Source organism: Dermacentor albipictus, chromosome 2, assembly GCF_038994185.2.
Source record: "Dermacentor albipictus isolate Rhodes 1998 colony chromosome 2, USDA_Dalb.pri_finalv2, whole genome shotgun sequence".
Taxonomy (NCBI): Eukaryota; Metazoa; Arthropoda; class Arachnida; order Ixodida; family Ixodidae; genus Dermacentor; species Dermacentor albipictus.
In genome coordinates, this window is record NC_091822.1 from 40,093,173 (window position 1) to 40,113,816 (window position 20,644).

At 49.0% G+C, this 20,644-nt stretch overlaps 1 protein-coding gene across 1 annotated transcript in view; it reads left to right on the top strand.

The window, feature by feature from the left end:
- Nucleotides 1-17,407: 17,407 nt before the first annotated feature.
- The window catches only part of LOC139055914 (neprilysin-1-like), a 70,467-nt gene continuing 67,230 nt past the window's right edge, over nt 17,408-20,644 (top strand). Inside the window, exon 1 of the mRNA XM_070533558.1 lies at nt 17,408-17,665. Coding sequence (XP_070389659.1) covers nt 17,423-17,665 — 243 coding nt within the window. The 5' untranslated portion in view covers nt 17,408-17,422. The remainder of the gene's footprint in view (nt 17,666-20,644) is intronic.

A 20,644-nucleotide genomic window follows, 5' to 3' on the forward strand; every position in this document is an offset into this window, starting at 1 on the left:
CAGAATGATACATGTACTGATTAAAAACTTCATGCAGAATAAAATCCAGATCAAACGCAAATGTTATACGCCATGCGAATGCAAGCTTTTGCGAGGCGATTATTTAAATGCGGTGAAACTTCATTTTCAGTGCCGCGTTTTGCAATATAGCGATATGCAAGACGCAGACACACTGACCACACGACACACGCTATCATGGATTTCTGTCTCCGCGGTCGACTAGCATCTCATTGCATCATTTACGAAATGTTGTACTAAGTTTCACTAAAGGAGCTGTTGTTGACGAATATTAATAAAGCGTTTCGACGGTCTACAGCATGTGTCTATACCCTTTTTAACTTTCCTAAATACTTCGTACCGATGGCTAATAAGTGCCTAATTCATTGGCTAATTGTCGACAGAATACTTCATATTCTGTCGACAATTTGTTACCGATATGGAAGCATACTTTAGGAACTCTCTATAAACGATGAATGAACATACTTGGCACAATAAACGCAGAATGTGCATCTATATTCATAGTTAGAAACTTCATAGTAGCATGCTGCCAACTTTGTGTTCCTGCACCTATAAAAATTGAAGCAACGTTTTTCTAACTTTCTGTTGCTCACCCCAGAAACATTTTTGCAATTTTATTTGTTTCAGAAACACCATAGCGACATTCAGTTAAGTTTCTCCAGCATTTCTTGGAACTATTCTGGTACTGTTCTGATGTAACCTTGAACACAATTGGGACACAAATATTTTTGTAAGCCAAACACCACCGATCCGTTCAAAAACAACATTTCATTTTGCAACCATACATAAACTTCAGAAGCAACGACAAATTAACGATGGTAATGCGTTGTTGACGTCCCTTGAGGTTGAATTTAGATCCTTATGGCATAGCATTTGGGGACAGAATGCAAAATTATTAGCTTAGCCCTATGCATTTGTCAGTGCATCTGGTGGTGGCAAAATGCAGTAGCTATCCACAAGATATTAACTCGGAATGACCTATAACGAGAGCAAAATTTTCAAGTGACTGGCTTGTCACACATACTTAGAATGGCATTCACTCGTCTGACGTGCAAAGCCTCTTCTTGGGCGACGTGCTTGTGGCCATTCGGACGCCGCCCAAAATGCCACTTGTGCTCCCATTCTTCCCGCGAGGACAGGACCGTCAAAAGACCCCGGATGAACTGGGAAGTCCACTCACATTCGCAGGCCCCACCTGCCGGCGGTTGACTGCAGCGCGCCCGCGCGTCACCAAAGGGAACTGCACGCACAGGTACCTTTAGTCCTAGGGTTCCCTAGGTCGCGCGAAATGCACCTAGCTCCGCTGAGGCCCTTAATCTCCGCGCCGAGCGAAACATCGCAGACGCCGCCCACATGGTCTAGGCAACGCATGGCTTCATTTGGGATCCCACGAAGTGATACATGGTGGAGCACCACGTTTGTGTAAATCGAGTTGTGTGTGTGTGATGCGTTTTTTGCCCAACCAGAGACGGTGGTTTTGTACTTAAGCCTGTGCGAGCCGATTGTTGGGTACTGCGTAGGCTGTCATTGAATGTTAACTTGAGACACACAGAATTGCGGCGGGATCAGCGACTGCATAAAATCCTACGCATAAATGCACGCCAAGCTCTACCACTCTATTGTAGCCTCTGATCGAGATTTAAACGGTGCGGCGGTGCAGTTACGGAGGCCACAGCGCTGTGCTAAAATCCAACACCTAACAAACCGTTGAGCCGACATTCAAAATACTTGCATACGTGTTGTCAAGTCATTTAGTCGGAACAAACCCCAATGCATTTAAAAACGACTGTATTTATTCCACTGCCGCTTGTTTGAGTCATCATCATCATCATCAGCCTGGTTACGCCCACTGCAGGGCAAAGGCCTCTCCCATATTTCTCCAACAACCCCGGTCATGTACTAATTGTGGCCATGCCGTCCCTGCGAATTTCTTAATCTCATCCGCCCACCTAACTTTCTGCCGTCCCCTGCTACGCTTCCCTTCCCTTGGAATCCAGTCCGTAACCCTTAATGACCATCGGTTATCTTCCCTCCTCATTACATGTCCTGCCCATGCCCATTTCTTTTTCTTGATTTCAACTAAGATGTCATTAACTCGCGTTTGTTCCCTCACCCAATCTGCTCTTTTCTTATCCCTTAACGTTACACCTATCATTCTCCTTTCCATAGCTCGTTGCGTCGTCCTCAATTTGAGTAGAACCCTTTTCGTAAGCCTCCAGGTTTCTGCCCCGTAGGTGAGTACTGGTAAGACACAGCTATTATACACTTTTCTCTTGAGGGATAATGGCAACCTGCTGTTCATGATCTGAGAATGCCTGCCAAACGCACCCCAGCCCATTCTTATTCTTTTGATTATTTCTGTCTCATGATCCGGATCCGCAGTCACTACCTGCCCTAAGTAGATGTATTCCCTAACGACTTCCAGTGCCTCGCTGCCTATTGTAAACTGCTGTTCTCTTCCGAGACTGTTAAACATTACTTTAGTTTTCTGCAGATTAATTTTTAGACCAACTCTTCCGCTTTGCCTCTCCAGGTCAGTGAGCATGCATTGCAGTTGGTCCCCTGAGTTACTAAGCAAGGCAATATCATCAGCGAATCGCAAGTTACTAAGGTATTCTCCATTAACTTTTATCCCCATTTCTTCCCAATCCAGGTCTCTGAATACCTCCTGTAAACACGCTGTGAATAGCATTGGAGAGATCGTATCTCCCTGCCTGACGCCTTTCTTTATTGGGATTTTGTTGCTTTCTTTATGGAGGACTACGGTGGCTGTGGAGCCGCTATAGATATTTTTCAGTATTTTTACATATGGCTCGTCTACACCCTCATTCCGTAATGCCTCCATGACTGCTGAGGTTTCGACAGAATCAAATGCTTTCTCGTAATCAATGAAAGCTATATATAAAGGTTGGTTATATTCTCCACATTTCTCTATCACCTGATTGATAGTGTGAATATGATCTATTGTTGAGTAGCCTTTACGGAATCCTGCCTGGTCCTTTGCTTGACAGAAGTCTAAGGTGTTCCTGATTCTATTTGCGATTACCTTAGTAAATAGTTTGTAGGCAACGGACAGTAAGCTGGTCGGTCTATAATTTTTCAAGTCTTTGGCGTCCCCTTTCTTATGGATTAGGATTATGTTAGCGTTTTTCCAAGATTCCGGTACGCTCGACGTTAAGAGGCATTGCGTATACAGGGTGGCCAGTTTCTCTAGAACAATCTGCCCACCATCCTTCAGTAAATCTGCTGTTACCTGATCCTCCCCAGCTGCCTTCCCTCTTTGCATATCTCCCAAGGCTTTCTTTACTTCTTCCGGCGTTACCTGTGGGATTTCCAATTCCTCTAGACTATTTTCTCTTTCATTTTCTTCGTGGGTGGCACTGGTACTGTATAAATCTCTATAGAACTCCTCAGCCACTTGTACTATCTCATCCATATTAGTAATGATATTGTCGGCTTTGTCTCTCAACGCACACATCTGATTCTTGCCTATTCCTAGTTTCTTCTTCACTGTTTTTAGGCTTCCTCCATTCCTGAGAGCATGTTCAATTCTGTCCCTATTATACTTCCTTACGTCAGCTGTCTTACGCTTGTTTATTAACTTCGAAAGTTCTGCCAGTTCTATTCTAGCTGTAGGGTTAGAGGCTTTCATACATTGGCGTTTCTTGATGAGATCTTTCGTCTCCTGCGATAGTTTACTGGTATCCTGCCTAACGGAGTTACCACCGACTTCCATTGCACACTCCTTAATGATGTCCACAAGAATGTCGTTCATTGCTTCAACACTAACGTCCTCTTCCTGAGTTAAAGCCGAATACCTGTTCTGAAGCTTGATCTGGAATTCCTATATTTTCCCTCTTACCGCTAACTCATTGATCGGCTTCTTATGTACGAGTTTATTCCGTTCCCTTCTCAGGTCTAGGCTGATTCGAGTTCTTACCATCCTGTGGTCACTGCAGCGCACCTTGCCGAGCACGTCCACATCTTGTATGATGCCAGGCTTAGCGCAGAGTATGAGGTCTATTTCATTTCTAGTCTCGCCGTTCGGGCCCCTCCACGTCCACTTTCGGCTATCCCGTTTGCGGAAGAAGGTATTCATTATCCTCATATTATTCTGTTCCGCAAACTCTACTAATAACTCCCCCCTGATATTCCTAGTGCCTATGCCATATTCCCCCACTGCCTTGTCTCCAGCCTGCTTTTTGCCTACCTTGGCATTAAAGTCACCCATTAGTATAGTGTATTTGGTTTTCACTCTACCCATCGCCGATTCCACGTCTTCATAGAAGCTTTCGACTTCCTGGTCATTATGACTGGATGTAGGGGTGTAGACCTGTACAATCTTCATTTTGTACCTCTTATTAAGTTTCACAACAAGACCTGCCACCCTCTCGTTAATGCTATAGAATTCCTGTATGTTACCAGCTATATTCTTATTAATCAGGAATCCGACGCCTAGTTCCCTTTTCTCTGCTAAGCCCCGGTAGCACAGGACGTGCCCGCTTTTTAGCACTGTATATGCCTCTTTTGGCCTCCTAACGTCACTGAGCCCTATTATATCCCATTTACTGCCCTCTAGGTCTTCCAATAGCACTGCTACTCTCGTCTCACTAGATAACGTTCTAGCGTTAAACGTTGCCAGGTTCATGTTCCAATGGCGGCCTGTCCGGAGCCAGTGATTCTTAGCACCCTCTGCAGCGTCGGAGCCAGAACGCTATTTTTCTAGCTCAGCAATTTTCGAATGCAGCAAGCTGCCAGGAGCGTGCTGGTATCAAGTTTCAAGGTGGGAAACGTTGTTTGGCTACTTTAGAAAGCACTTCCGCCCGAGCAACGCCGACGCCGCGTTCAGACGCTGGGCACGCCTGGAGGCAAGCCTAGGCGAGCTACCGCCCGCCAGGCCTAACAATACCCAAGCCCTAAGAATCACTTTTCGCCAAGCATGGAGGTCCAGGTCGACGGACAGGAGATGTCTCCTGAGGAATTCGGTGAAGATGCCGGCTGGTGCATGATCGGCTCCAAAAGCCGGTCCGGCCCCAGCGCATCGCGGGATAGACCTAAGAACGAAGCCTACTCCCGCACCGGCGAGGGAGACGGTCGACAAACGCCACGACGCTCACGGAACGTAAAACAACAAATACTCAAGGCCAGCAGAATGCCGGCTCTCCCGAGGAACGACATCAAGATCGTCGTTAGACCCAAGGGCGGCCTCAACACCGCAACGATTGGCGCAGTCAGGATTGCGTCAGCTATATACCGGGCTGCAGGAGTGTCCGATCAAGACGCCAGCGAAGACACCGTCTGCCCCAACACCCACCAAAATATCGTCGTTATCAGCACACCCAGCAGCACCAACGCAGAAAAATACAGGAAGCTCGAGGTCATCAGGATCGGCGACCGCCAATACGAAGTCAACGCCTATGAAACGGCGCCCGATCATACGGCCAAGGGGGTCATCCGAGGCATACCACTCGAAGAAGACTCCAGGACAATTAACTCCAAGATCGTGAACGACAGGAACCCGACAGCCCTGGCAGCCAAGCGTCTTAGCAACACGACCACAGTCATCATCGCCTTCGAAGGCCTAAAAGTTCCCACTCTCGTCAGGTATGGAGGCACTCTGCTTCGCTGTTCGCTGTACAGGAAGCAGGTCGACATCTGTCACCAATGCAGTAGACTGGGGCACCGTATGGACGTCTGCCCAAATCCCCAGGACAAGATCTGCAGGGGCTGCGGTGCCAAGAACCCAGACCCCAATCACCAGTGCACGCCAAACTGCCGCTTATGCGGAGGGGAACACCCTACGGCAGACAAATCCTGCCGAGCAAAATTCAAGACCCCGTATATAGTTAAGAGACGAAGATGGGAAAGGAAAAGAGCCGAAGCGGAAGCAGAACTCGAGGCGGTCAAGGAATCCAGAGAAGATCAAGCCCCCGCCCTGCAAAAGCCAAGATCCAGATCCAGAGGCCGGGCCAGGTCCAGATCGACGTCGGCTACCGCGACCCCTCGTTCCCGCCAGCACAGCCAGTCGAGGAGCAGAGCTCGCAGTCGCACCCCAGGACCGGGCCGAGCCAGGTCCAGATCCATCCAGGCCCTCCCAGAAAAGGTGAGCTGGGCAGACGCGGTCAAGGGTGCGCCAAGGCGCGGGGTATACGGAGTAACTGCCTCAGAACCCCAAGTCACAAAGAACATAGACAATGAGATAATTGCAGAAATAAAACGTGAGAATGCCATGCTCAAGAGCCTTGTACAACAGCTAACCCAAGAGGTATGCGAACTGAGAAAGGTCGCGCCTCCCGCGCAAATCCCCATACCCACTCCCGTCAGTACTCCTGCTCCGAGCAACAATGGCGAGGAACCGGACAACGCAACCCCACCCGCGAAAAAGCGAGCCGTGCAAAGCCAAGACACCAGCCGCGCCGAACAGGCTAGATCGGAAATAAAAGCCATGCTTACCGAACTACAAAGTGCAATCGGCAATCTGTCTTCCGCCATATCCGGCCTCACAACCAGGGTGGTCAAGCTCGAAGAATGTGCGATGTGGGCACCGTCTCTGTCGCAATCACCACAGCCAAACATGGGAACTCATAATATAAATCCCGTAATCTCAGACGTTCCCATGGTGGCACCGCCCCCCGTGCACCGCTCCAGTTTTTCAACAGCTTCTTCTTCAAGACTCCAGGATGGCCAGACACGATAAAGAGTTATTGGTCTGGCAGTGGAACTGCAGAGGTATAGCCGGGAAAAAACCTGTCCTACAACAATACGTAAGAAACATCCAACCCAAACCCGATGTGATAATGCTTCAAGAAACCGTGGGCGCGTCGGCCAACATCCCGGGCTACCACGCCCTCGTCCCTAAATTCCAAAACGATAGGGGCATTGCCACACTAATCAGAAAGGGTCTAGTATCCATTGAACATGAGATTACAGGCCCGCAGGCCGAGCATATAATGATAGAAATTATTCCTAACAGAACGCAAAAGAATAGCATCTTCATATTGAACATATACAGTAGCCCATCCAAAAGACGGCAGCGTTTTCTCTCCCTGCTCAAAAAGGCAGCCGAGCTCGCCGGCCTGAACCCGCTAATAGTGGGTGGGGATTTCAACGCGCCGTGCCATGCCTGGGGATACGGCCACACCACCACCAAGGGCAAACAGTTATGGCAGGACTCGCAAGACTTGGGATACACGCTCATCACGGATTCCAGCGCCCCAACGCGTATGGGCAATTCGGTTGCAAGAGATACCACACCGGACTTAACAATGGTCAAAAACATCGAGAGGGCTACCTGGAGAAACACCCTAGAAGACCTAGGTAGCGACCACATGATCATCGAGATCACGATCCCCCGAGCGGGAACCACCCTCCCAGTCAAAAGCTTCAAATGGACAGACTGGGACAAGTTCCGCAAGCACCGGGATATCAGGCAAGACGACGAGCCAATCGGTGACATTGACAGATGGATCGCAGACTTGACCAGGGATGTCGGGGAGGCCACGCAAACCATCACTCCCGATTTCCTGACGGAGAAGATGGACAGTCGCCTCGCCCACCTCTGGGAAGCCAAGAAATCCATAAAAACCCGATGGCAAGGCCAGCGGTTCAATCGAAAGCTGAGAAAAAAGATAGCCGACTTAAACAAACAAATCGAAGAGCACTGCAACACCTTGAGCAAGCAACAGTGGGACGAAGTCTGCAATGCCGCGGATGGCCAACTCCACAACGGAAATACGTGGCGACTGCTGAGGCACGTACTGGGCGAAACCCAGTGCAAATCCAAGCAAAGAGCCGACATGCAGAGACTTCTGCACAAAGAAAAAGGGGTGGCGAGCGAGAAGCAAATCGTCATGAAACTCTGCGACAAATACCTCCCGCAACGACCGACGGTCGAGCACGGCCGGTACACTGGCAGTCCTAGTCCCAAGTTAGATGAAGACTTCAGTGAGGCGGAAATCAGAACGGCACTCCAAGGACTCAACAGCAAGTCAGCCCCAGGACCGGACAGGGTTAACAACAAAACGCTCAAAAACCTGGACGACAAATCTGTTACCAAACTCACGGGCTATATGAACAAGTGCTGGAGAGAAGGCCGCATCCCGGAGCAGTGGAAGAGGTCCAAGGCTATCCTCATACCCAAGCACGGAAAGCCGTTGAGTTTGGAGAACCTACGCCCAATCTCTCTCACGTCGTGCGTGGGTAAGGTCTTGGAACACGCCTTCCTGAACCGTATCAACAGCCATCTAGAAGAGACGGAAGCCTACCCCCACACCATGATAGGCTTCCGATCCCGCCTGTCCACGCAGGACGTCATGTTACAACTAAAGAACCAGATCCTTGACGACAAGACAAGAAACACCAGAGCCATCCTAGGACTAGACCTGGAGAAAGCATTCGACAACGTCGCTCACGAGTCGATCCTTAAACAAGTGTCTAATCTGAACCTGGGGGAAAGGTCCTACAACTACGTGAGGGACTTTCTGAACGATCGCAAAGCCACCCTTACGATTGGCGACCTCGAGTCCGAAGAACGAGCCCAGGGAAGCGGAGGTACCCCCCAGGGCTCAGTTATATCTCCGCTCCTTTTCAACTTAGTCATGCTGGGTCTCCCCAGCAAACTACGCGAAATCGAAGGAATCCACCACGCTATATATGCAGACGATATAACGATATGGGCAGACCGCGGCAGTGATGGGCAAATTGAACACGCACTACAAACGGCCATTAACAAAGTGGAAGAGTACCTCCAAGGAACGGGCCTCAAATGCTCCCCGAGCAAGTCCGAACTACTCCTTTACCGGCCCACGCGCAGAGGCATGCCACCAAAGAGCTACACAGGACCCCGGGAGTACGAGGAAATCCGCCTGTACACCCAAGACGGAAACGCAATCCCCAAAGTGAACAAGATCAAAATCCTCGGAATGATCATTGAGGCCAACGGAGCTAACGGTGAAACCGTGAGGAAGATCGAAGGCAAAGTCATCAGCGCCACGAGACTCATAAAGAGAATAACCAATAGACACGCGGGCATGAAGGAAGACAACGTCATTCGACTGATCCACTCATTCGTTGTCAGCCACATCGCCTATGTAGCCGCCTACCACAACTGGTACGTCGCGGAAAAGAACAAGATTAACACGCTCATAAGGAAAACGTACAAGATAGCCCTGGGCCTACCGGAATCGACGAGCACCGAGCTCCTGACTCAGCTGGGCATATACAACACCATAGAAGAAATAGCCGAAGCACAACGCATCTCGCAGCTCGAACGCCTGTCGACCACCACGACGGGAAGACACATTATGAACACGCTCGGCATAACGTACCACAACCAGCACGGCCAGAAAATGCCAATCCCCAACAAAATCAGAGAGACCATTACGGTGGCAACCATCCCAAGAAACGTGCACCCCGATTACAACCGAGGTAGACGAAAGGCAAGAGCCGAGGCTCTGCTCCGCTCATTCGGCAGGGACAGAAACGCGCGCTTTGTCGACGCAGCCGAATATGCGAACGGCCAAACATACGCCGCCGTAGTCATAGACGCAGAATCAAAAATCAGAACCACATGTAGTGTATACACCAAACACTCAGAAATAGCGGAGGAAGTAGCGATTGCGCTAGCCCTCACAGAACAGGAATGCGAAGTCGTACTAAGTGACTCGCAAACGGCAGTAAGGAATTATGCCAAAGGTCGAATTTCCAAGGAAGCCATGTCCATTCTGGCCAAAGCGGGCAGATCCAAAACCGCGAACTCGAGGATCATATGGTTCCCCGCGCACGTCACCACGGAAGGCGACGCGCTCCCGAACCTAAACGAGACGGCGCACCGGACGGCGCGAGACATGACCCGCCGCGCCGAACAGGGAAACGCCTCTCGCACGATAGCGAACGCTTCTCCAGCAGAACGGGACAGGCTCACAAGATACAACGACATCACCAGTGCATATTTGAACGCCAGAAGGATATACCCCCCGCCGAGTCCCAAATTGAACAGGAGGCAGGCCGTCGCCTGGCGACTACTCCAGACAAACACGTTCCCTAATCCATTCCGTCTCAAACGCATCTTCCCAGATAAGCATCAGGACGACACGTGCAAATTGTGCCAGGAAGGACCAGCAACACTCAAACACATGCTGTGGGAGTGCAGTGTAGTTATAGGAGGGATGGCAGTTACTCCGGAGACCCTGTCGTCGAGGTGGGCCGCCGCTCTGCGCAGCTCAGACCTCGGAATCCAGACGTGGGCAGTCCAGCAAGCCCGTGAGGCGGCGTTGAGGCAGGGCCTTGACGTTCCTCCATGGGAGACCTGAGCCCGGGTCGCGTTAGACCTTGCCGGACGTACAAGAAAGTTGTATCCATCCATCCATCTGCAGCGTCGCAGGTCTGACCGCCGCCGTGGTCAGTTGCTTCGCAGCTGCTGGGGACTGAGGGCCGGGGTTTGATTGTGTTGTTCATGTAGGACGTTGTGGCCAAGTACTGCACCAGGGTGGCCAATCCTGCTCTGGTGAGGGAGTGCGTTACCGGTTCTGGTCACCGGGATCAGGCCACACTCCAGGCCTGTTCGTGCAATTTTAACAACACGCGGATTTTTATTTATTTTTTTAATTCGGTGGAAAATTGCCGGCACCGGGATTCGAACCACGGACCTCTTGCATGCGAGGCGGGTGTTCTACCTCTACGCCACTGCCGCTTGTTTGAGTAATAAAGGGTATTTCCTGCATTCGTTCTGGGGTGTTTGAAAGGCAGAAGCGTCTCATTTATTAAATTATGGGGTTTTACGTGCCAAAACCACTTTCTGATTATCAGGCACGCCGTAGTGGAGGACTCCGGAAATTTCGACCACCTGGGGTTCTTTAACGTGCACCTAAATCTAAGTACACGGGTGTTTTCGCATTTTGCCCCCATCGAAATGCGGCCGCCGTGGACGGGATTCGATCCCTCGACCTCGTGCTCAGCAGCCTAACACCATAGCCACTGAGCAACCACGGCGGGTCCAGGCGAAGTGGAAGTGGTAAAAAAATTGTTAACCAGTCTTGTAGGGCTGATTGCAGAATCGGAACAGAAAAGTTTGGAATAGTTTTACGTTATAGCGCCTCTAGTATACGAACTGCATGCATGTACATAACCACATACCCTCAAGATCGGCTGGCGTACACCGTTACGCGCATATCAATATAATCGAGCCTCAAGGGCCGGACGCTGCGCTAAAAATTATATCGTGTTACGTATGTGGCGCACGCTGCATAGTTTCGGCGACAAACTTTCCTACTGTAAGTGTCACCAATACTGCCTGTTTTAGGAAGCGCATATGAATGCAGCTGCAGCTCTATCCTGTGGTGTCATATGTATATGGCTTGCTTATCTGATAGCAAACAGGCCGAGAAGCAATATGCAGTTAAATAAGCTTGCGCACAAGCTGAAACACTATGAAAAACACTATTTTATTTCCACTGCAGGACTAAGACCTCTCCCTGCAATTTCCAATTACCTTTCTCCTGCGCCAACCGATTCCAACTGTCGTCTGCGAATTTCCTAATTTCATCACGCCACCTAATCTTCTGCCGTTCTCGACTGCGCTTCCCTCCTGTTGGCACCAATTCTGTAACCTAAATGGTCTATCGGTTACCTAACATATGCATTACATGGCTTGCCCAGCTCCATTTTTTTCTCTTAATGTGAATAAGAATATTGGCTACTCGAATCATCTCTTCTACTCGTTCCTTTTTCCTCCTCTCTCAGCGTAGCACTGGGTATGTGTCACTCCGCTTGTGCCGATCTCCAACAAATCCATTTTCCCAAGGATCTACATCCAGTTGCTTGGTGCCAACTTAGGTCACTGCATATGTGCCAGTACGTGTGTACCGCTCTGCAATGAACGTCTTTACAGAGTGCAGTATAGCTGGGGTTTTCGGCAGCGATGTCACCCACACAACAATGAGCCCAACGTGGGGACGTGACAGGAGTTCTTGCAACGGAAGCCCTGCCAACGCAGGATGTACATGGCTGCTATAGCCAAATATAGCATAACCAAGACTGGTTAGCCACAAAAGGTGAACCCTGTACCACTAGGTCACTAGGTAGGCCTAGTGACCACTAGGTAAGCCTAGGTCGCCGCGCGCTCGCGGGAGACGTCCCCGCGGCGCGCCGACCCGCCGGGAAAGAGGGGCGCTGCACGTCCGTGATGCTCGCTGTCTCCCACCCCAGAGAGCGCGCCTTGTCTCTCCCGCCGAGGGTAACCCCGCAGCCGCGCAACACTAGCGCCATCTCTCGGACAGCGCCTGTACCACTCGGACCGCCGCGTGTGCGGCGAAGCCGCACTACAGGAGACGCGCTATGCGGGAAAAACATCAGGGGAGGCGCGAGGGTCGCGCATCCCCACAACCCTTGCCGCCCGGAAACTCCGAAATGAGAAGTGAATAGAACGCAGGAAATATTTAACGTAACAGGAAAGACGAAGACTGAAGAGGAGAACAGGAAAAGGCCGCTGCTGATTTTTTTCCCGGTGTGTAAGCCGGGGGTGCTGTCTATGTGAAGCAGAGGCGAAAGAGGTGGGTCGCCTCAGCCGGGGACCATAAAGGTCCAAGCAGCCGGCATCGGCCATACCCCCCAGGATCCGCTTTTTCCAGGACACGTCTAAGCCGCGCATGGCTAGACGCGGGAGGGTCTAACCCCCCATGTGCTCGGGTCCGTGGAGTCGCAACTCACCAAACGCCTGATGACCCAGACGCCCCTGCGAGGCAATAGGCCGTGCTGCCGCAAACTGACACCATTCATCACTCCACGGGCAAGTCGGGAGAGCGTGAACTCTTGCGTTCCCAAGCGAAGCACTTAATTGTAAGAGCCGATTGGGCAGATTTTGGTGACGCGGTCATTGTATGGCCTTCAAAGACAACATCGGGCTGACCAGCGGGGTCTGAAGTTGTTTGTGATACCACCTGACGGCCCCCTCTTGCTTTTGGTAAAGTGTTGAGTCGTTTTTCAAGCCCGAAGCTGCGCTGAGCTACGTGTGCGTTTTGATCGATTCGCATAAGATGTGTTGAATATTTCTGGCGCTCTGGAGAAATTGAGGCCTTGCACTGTAATTATGGAGTCGAATGCTACCTAAAAATGCAGTAAACATGCAGAGCAGAGAATTTTCGTGTACGTCCCCCTTTTATTCAAGTCACGTAAATATTTATCTTGCCCAAGTTTCCTGCTTGAAGGTGGCAAACATTTTCGCGCTACTATGTAAAAATGTCAATATGACAAATAGACTTCACTATGACGCTGAGCGCAAGCCGAAATTACCGTGCTATAGTCCAAGAAGTCTCTAATTTCACACACTGTACCTCGAGGGCTGCTTTTTGGTTGCTGGCAAAGATTCCACTCACAGTCCCTCACGTCCATCAGCTATTTATTTACCATACTTTGTCTTCTCTCATCTTCCGCAAAGTCTGCAGGATGCAGGCTGCTGCGATCACATTTGGAAACTTGCTGTAAAGTGGACAGACATTAATTACATTGCACAAGCGGCCTTTCTGTTTGCCAAACTAGTGTTCTAGAATATTACAGCCAGATCTGTGGTAGAGATTGAAGTGTTATTCCTCAGTGGAAAGTCCTCGTTTTCTAGGTGTATACCTATTCAATATTCAAGCGATCCGACAGTACCCTGAGTCGCCCAGGAGCATGAAACCAATACGACGTCCATTCAATATTCTTTCCTGTTTTGTCAATAGCACGGTCAACCTTTTTGTATACCCTAGAAAGTCACAGAACCATTGCATCGTGAGGGCTCGCAGGTTCATTGAAAGACAGGTATTGGCATATGGAAAATAGAAATTGTGTAACGCAGCTGGGGACAGTGTTAAACACTTGGTGGAAAAGGCGAGCTGTACTATTGATGCGCTTTCGCACAGTGGACAAATGTACCTTATTATGACTAGATTGGCATCATTTCATCGTTTGTCAAATGAAATTACAATTTTATTCTGAAGAACAAGCGGTGAAGTTGACTGAACTATTCGATATCATGAACACTCACTGTCAATTGTCAATTTTCACTTCAGTTGGCAGTGCAGTTTCATGAGAAGAACGGGCTAAGCAGTTAAACGAACAGTACCGCAGACTTTTGAAGAGTGAAATGCTCAGACTCCATACACTTTGTCCATGTCTGTTGCACACCTCATTGCTTCCGCCGATGAAATGATTATTCAAGAACAGCGGACGCTCCGGACCTATCAAGTACGACGCCATTTTGAAAAGGCCGCATGACGATTTTGTTTGCTTCTATGATCGGCTGGCGGAGTAACACAACCTCGATAACTGCTGCTTTTTTTTTGAAGTTGTATTCTACTATAGAAATCTTTATTTTACACTTTCGCTTATTTACTCGTTCTTGGCAGTGTTTTTCCTGCGCTTCTTTCCTGCACGAGTATATTTGATGTAGTTCCTTGTTTGCCAAGGAGAGGTGTATCTCGCAGGCCAACCAGTGAGATACACCTTATTTCGTATCTCTTTTGCGGGCTTCCGCGTCTTTAGGGCCATGGTCGACACTATTCATATTTGTACAAGGTACCCCTCCACCTCATTTGCATAGAAGAGTTACCTTGGGTTGCCCGCCCCCCCCCCCCCCACATAAAAAAAATCATGGGTATGTGCCTGCCTCCCATGCACAAAATTGTCCGAAATTCTCACCGCTGAGACGAGCTGATATACCGCGACGCCATGCATTCAAAAGCACGGCATCGCGTTTTGTGCTCCCAAAACCTATAGGCGCGGCATAGAGGGCTCTGTTGACCGGCGTTTCCGCAATGACGCCTAGGCAGCCCGTCAGGCCCATAAGATAACTCATAGGCAAAGCAGTGTGGCTTACATTCCCACAGGTAAGAATGCTTCAGCATTCAAGACATATGGGATGCAGAACAATGTTTATGAAAAATAAGTGAATTACTGCAATGCTTACGGCTCCTAAAGTAATATGCATTATTTTCGTAGAGTAACCTGTCACATTAGCACGCCACTTAAACTAGTCTGATCACAGACACACAAAACACACACAGATTATTTCTGTAAAAATAATTATTTGTATTAGAGCACCAGAAGCGACATGCATAAAATCTACTTTTAGAAAGCAACATGACCATTTCGAGCAAACTAAATTACTTCGAAACTACCATTCTTGCAGCAATGAAAACACAGTGGTGACGTAGTGGCTTTGACATGGCACTTCTAAGCCGAAAAGAGAAGGATAAAATCAACGCCACAATGGCTGCAATTCGAAGGTGACAAAATGCAAGAACACCCCCGTAAGGTACATTTTGCGTACGTTACGAACCCCGGGTGGTCAAAATTAATCCGAAGTCATTCACTACAGCATCCCTCATAATAATATCGTGGTGTTTCTGACAGATAAAACCCCAAAATTTATTCCAATTTAAAGCAAATGGTATATGCATACGTGCTCTCCGCCTCCGCTAGCCTCTTTTCTTCTTCATTTCGTTTCACTATACGAGAACTGTCCTCCATTTCCTCCTTTCCTAGCTGCTGGCGCCAATATGCATTTCGTGCGGCGGTCACCTGTAGAAAGCGTGTCGACAGCCCTTACAGTTATAAAAATATTAAGTGGCCGCGTAATGTGCTTTCGCGGCTGTCGGAGCCTAAAGTGGCATATCATTGCGGCAAGTTTTTTTTTTTTTTTCGATAGGAAATGCAAGGCGTAAAAGCGATCAGCCGGTTTCTAAGAGCGAAAAATTATTACAACAGTACCGTGTGCTTGTTGGTACATGACACTGGAGCAATAGCGCAAGCTTGAGACAGGGACCGAGGAGGCGAGTCAACACAAGTGCTTGTGTTTTCTTGCCTTCTCTGTCCCTGTCTCAAGTTTCTACTGTTGCGCCGACATAAAAATGTCTTGTGTCACCGAAGTTACACATCGCTGTTGAAACATTGTGCTTGTGGATTCAAAAGCGGTTACACCGCGCCATTTCAGCCGAGAAGTAGCGGTGCATTGGCTTGTGATGGTGACTGCGGCCACTAAGCTCATCTAAGTAGCAAACACTATGAAATGCTTTCAGCATGACCGGTCAGTCTACTACTATATTCATGAAAGCCTATTGAATGAAACTGCATTTGCTTTAGGCAGAAGTACAGCATAGAGCAAAAGTGTGTAGATGTCCATAAGGGCCTGTGGTGTGTCCCGTTTGCCCGTTTCGAAAATGCAAAGATAATTGTTTCTAGGCTGGAAATTTCTGAGCGATAAAACTATGAGAGTCTTGACTTTCTAAATTGCTTCTATCGAAAAAAAATCGATCGCTATCTGGATCACAGTAACAAGAACAAAAAAACTTAGTTTTTATGTGATGAGAACTTTGCTGAAAAAGATATAAAATTGCTAACAGCTGCACCTTCCCTGCAATATAAGGCGTCCAGAAGATACTTATTCAGAAAAAAATGATGTAACTTTATAATATTCAGATGATAGTTTTCTGAAGGTGATACTCATTTTCTCAAAGGGACTTGTACAACTCTTTTTTTTTCTATTAAGCTAAGGTAACTAAACTTGCTACATGTTCTCACGAAAAGAAGACAAAGCCCGCTGCCTAATTTCCTTAAAATTGGCTTCGTCGTTCAAAAGGTGAACGTTCAGCATCGCATCCCCCTTTTACCCTAGCCGGCGTGAAATTTCGAAATGAAATGAAGAGAGGAGACAGAACAGGATGTAAAATGTGGGAAATGAAAGGATGCAGAGAGGATGCATTTCCTCCAGGTGGGTCAGTCTGAATTTGTCGCCTGTGGGAAGCAGAGGCCAAAGAGGTGTGTTGCCCCCTTAAAGGTCCGAACATCCGACATCGGCTCGACCCCAAGCATTACACTTTCATAATCCATGTTTCACAACATGCAGGTCGTATCAGGAGAGGAGGCTTTGCATAAGCAGTTTCTAGGCACACCTGATTCCGACACAGAGCTTCGGAAAACTGCGGCGCAACTTCTGAAATCCCGCTCGCACAAATGTACTGCCACCTCCTATGATTAGAAAGCATGATTAATGGTGGCCCCACTTTGCCAGTGTGATACAGCTGTGTTAGGCAACGCGCAAACAAAATTATTAGTAATGATGTTGTGGCGCTGTCACTGACACAGGTAACCCGCGTACGGGTTAGCTGTGTCAGTGACACCTGCTGCCGACGCACACTATCAGCCAGAAACTACCAGTCGAACAAAGGCTGCCGTATGCGGCAGGCACCCTAAAATCGGTGCGTAATGATAAGGATAATTTGGAATAGGTGGCAACGTATTGAAAAATGCTTTAGTTCCGAAATTTACTTTGACTTTCTTTGTGCGTGCAACTTCGTACGTCCCGCGTATTATCACCATCGGCTCAGAACGGGAAACGACCCGATGAAGACGAAGAAGAACCCGACTCGGGATGCGTTCCTCGCAGGCGAGCCGTCGTCCGAAGCGTGCCGCCTCGTCTTCGCGCAGAGCGACCTTGCCAGGGAAATCTCAGTGTCGACGTAGGAGCAAAGCATCAAAAGCACGCAGACCTACGAGCCACCAGGTTGAAGCCCTCGGCCCCACAGTCAGCGAAGCCGACAAGGGGCCGCCGGCACGGAACGCCCCGGGCATCAGTGGCCACGCGTTGCCGGCGACTGCTGCGAGTTGTTGCACGGTAAGCGATACTCGGCGTCAGGCATTCTAGAGCTTTTTTGTTAACCTCCAAGTTTTTGCCCCATGTGTTGCCAACAACTGCAATTATGCAATGCAATGCAATTGCAACTGCAATGTGCAATTATTGCACATTTTCTTCTGGACAATGATAAGCTCCCAGTGCTCTCATATGCCCTGCAAGCCATTCTTATTCTTCTGTAAGTTTCTTTCTCGCGATGAAGGTCTCCTGTGAGTATTTGACCTATATAAACATACTCGTGTGCGGACTCTAGAAGGTGATTGGCGATCCTGAATTCCTCTTCCCTTGCCAGGCTATTCAAAAATATGTTTGTCTTTGGCATAAGAATCTTCAACCCCACTCTTGGGCGTCCTTGGTTAAAGTCCTCAATCATTTTTGTAATTCGTCCCCTGTGTTGCTACACCGGGCAATGTCATCTGCAAACCGAATGTGGCTGAGACAGTCGCCGTTGATCGTCACCCCTACACCTTCTTAGTTTAATAAGCTTGAATACTTCTAAGCATGCAGTGAATAGCATTGGAGAGTTTTTGTGTCCTTGCCTGACCCGTTTCTTGATAGGCAAAATTTTTACTTTTCTTGTGGAGAACCAAAGTACTGTGAAATCTTTGTAGATATTTCGAAGATATTCACTTTCCCATCGTGAACTCTTTAATTACGCAATGCCTCTATGACTGCTGGTATCGCTACTGGATGAAATGTCATTTCGTAATCTATTAAATCTATGAAAGGTGGTGGCATGGAGCAGAGGTAGAACACCGGGCTTCTAATCTGAAAGTCGTAAATTCTGATACTCCGCGTGGCCACTACATTATCAGGCTTGTAATGGCGCCCGACACCAGCAAAAATATTCACTTACGATTACGATACCTCCTAATGTGAAATTTAAGCGCTGCTTTATACGGGTTTGCACTTCTCACTGTATTAGCGGGCGTGGATAATCTGCACGTTGCAAGCTGAGGAAATTGCGGCGCGACTTCCTCGTTAATCGGGAGATCGCGAGACCCAGCGCCTGTGTGACGCGTGGGCGCGATTCACAGCAGCCGCGTTCGACAGACGTCCCAGACCACGCGCGCTACTCTGGCGCCATCTCGAGGCCATCGTCGCCGCACTAGGCTTCTCTTCTCGCCCTTTCGCGCAGCACTCCTCCTCCGCTTTCCGCGTCATGGTACCGCCGCCCCGTCGTCCTCCGGTTTCCTCCTCGCGTCATTCATCCGCCGCTGCGCACCGCGTTCGCTTTCATCTTTCGGTGTGCTCGCTCGCTCGGTTGCACAGACGCTGGCCGCTCGCCGCAGGATTGGGCGCCTAAGAGCCGCTAATTCACTGACGATTACGATACTCCTTAATGCGAAATTTGAACGCAACATCTGTACACGTGTTTTTATTTCGCGATATACTGACTGGCACGGAAAATATGTCTCGTGCGGCACGTCGCAAATAGAGTGAAGTGTGACACGACTGCCTCGCTAATCGGGAGATTTCGACAGGATGCGCGTGGGTGACGGGTGGGCGCGATGCACAACAGCCGCCGGAGACAACCTCCGCTCGTGCAGCACTTCGTTTCCACACGGAAGACGCGCGCTACCCTGGCGCCATCTCGCAGCTTTCATGCGCGGCACAACACGTTTCTTCTCACGCTTACGCCATGCTCCCCTCCTCCGCTTTCCTCCTCGCGCTCTCCTCCCCCTCTTTGCCTCTTATATCCCCCGCTGTGCTCCGCGTCGCTCTCAACCTTCGCTGCGCCCGTTCGCTCGGTTACGAGGTAAGACACCGACGCAGGAACGGGCGCCTAAGAGCTGCGCCAAGGTCCATCTGAATAGGTCGCGAAGCTTGGACCGAGAAGCGTGGGGTTGCAAACACTGAAACTAGAAAACTTAAGGGGAAAAAATGTTAGAAACTTTTAATAATAATACTGTCATACGAGTGAATATTCCGTTTCATATATTTTGCGGTACTAAAGCAACAAATGGTAATTTTTCTATTTCACAATTTATTAGTTCGTTCTTGGTGACCCCCGCCCACCAGTGTTCTGGCGCAAAGCTTGGAAAGACTGCGCAAACCAGCTATTATGTTGTGCGGAATGGCGCTGCTCATTTGAATGCGGCGGTTGCATCAGTTTTTTTTATTATTATTTCCTTGCGTCCTTGTTCAAAGTGCGCTTCATTTCAAGTTTTGCGTGACCTTGTACACGGCGTTCATTGTCCAAAGGCGTGAGTGCAAGTTTTTTTGTTATGTTGGAAGTTGACGCGACAGCATCCGACGCAATTTGTCTTGTCGTGACGATAAATGCGGGACGCTCTGCGAAGAAACTCCTTTGTTGAATCTCCGTAACACAGGCTGTGAGTGTCCGACGTGCAGCAAAATTAGTAAGGGAAATGTTTTCTAAATAATAATGTGGGGCAATGCTGTCTTGTCTGATAGCTGTTCGATATGAATACACGGTGTAGCACGGAAGGGAGTAGGCAAAGTAGGCCTATTGCCCTTCCTCCCACTTTTGAAAGCTGGTAATATGGCGCCTGGAGTCCCGACCCAGATCACTCGAGTCTACACAATGTCGCTCGAAGCTTTGACAATGGAAATCTGGCCTCTCTACCCCCTACATAGATTGATTCGGTCTAGCTGATCTGTCATACTAGGAACCTCAATAGTGCGATTGAGGTTCCGAGTATTTTCCAGACTGCTTTCATTAATTTTGCCGTGAAACGTGTTCTCGCGGTGAAACTGGAGGCCGCACAAAGCGTTCGCTTCTCGTTGCCAGCGCTCTTCATCACGCCAGCGTTGTGACAGCGAGTGCTCGTGGTCATCCAGTGAGATGTGTTTATATTTAACCGTACGTGAATGGCATAGGTGCGGAATATAAACAACCCTTATGTATAGCTTTCATCGATTACGATAAACCGTTTGATTAAGTCGAAACCTCAGCAGTCATGGAGGCATTACGCAATCAGGGTGTAGGCGAGCCGT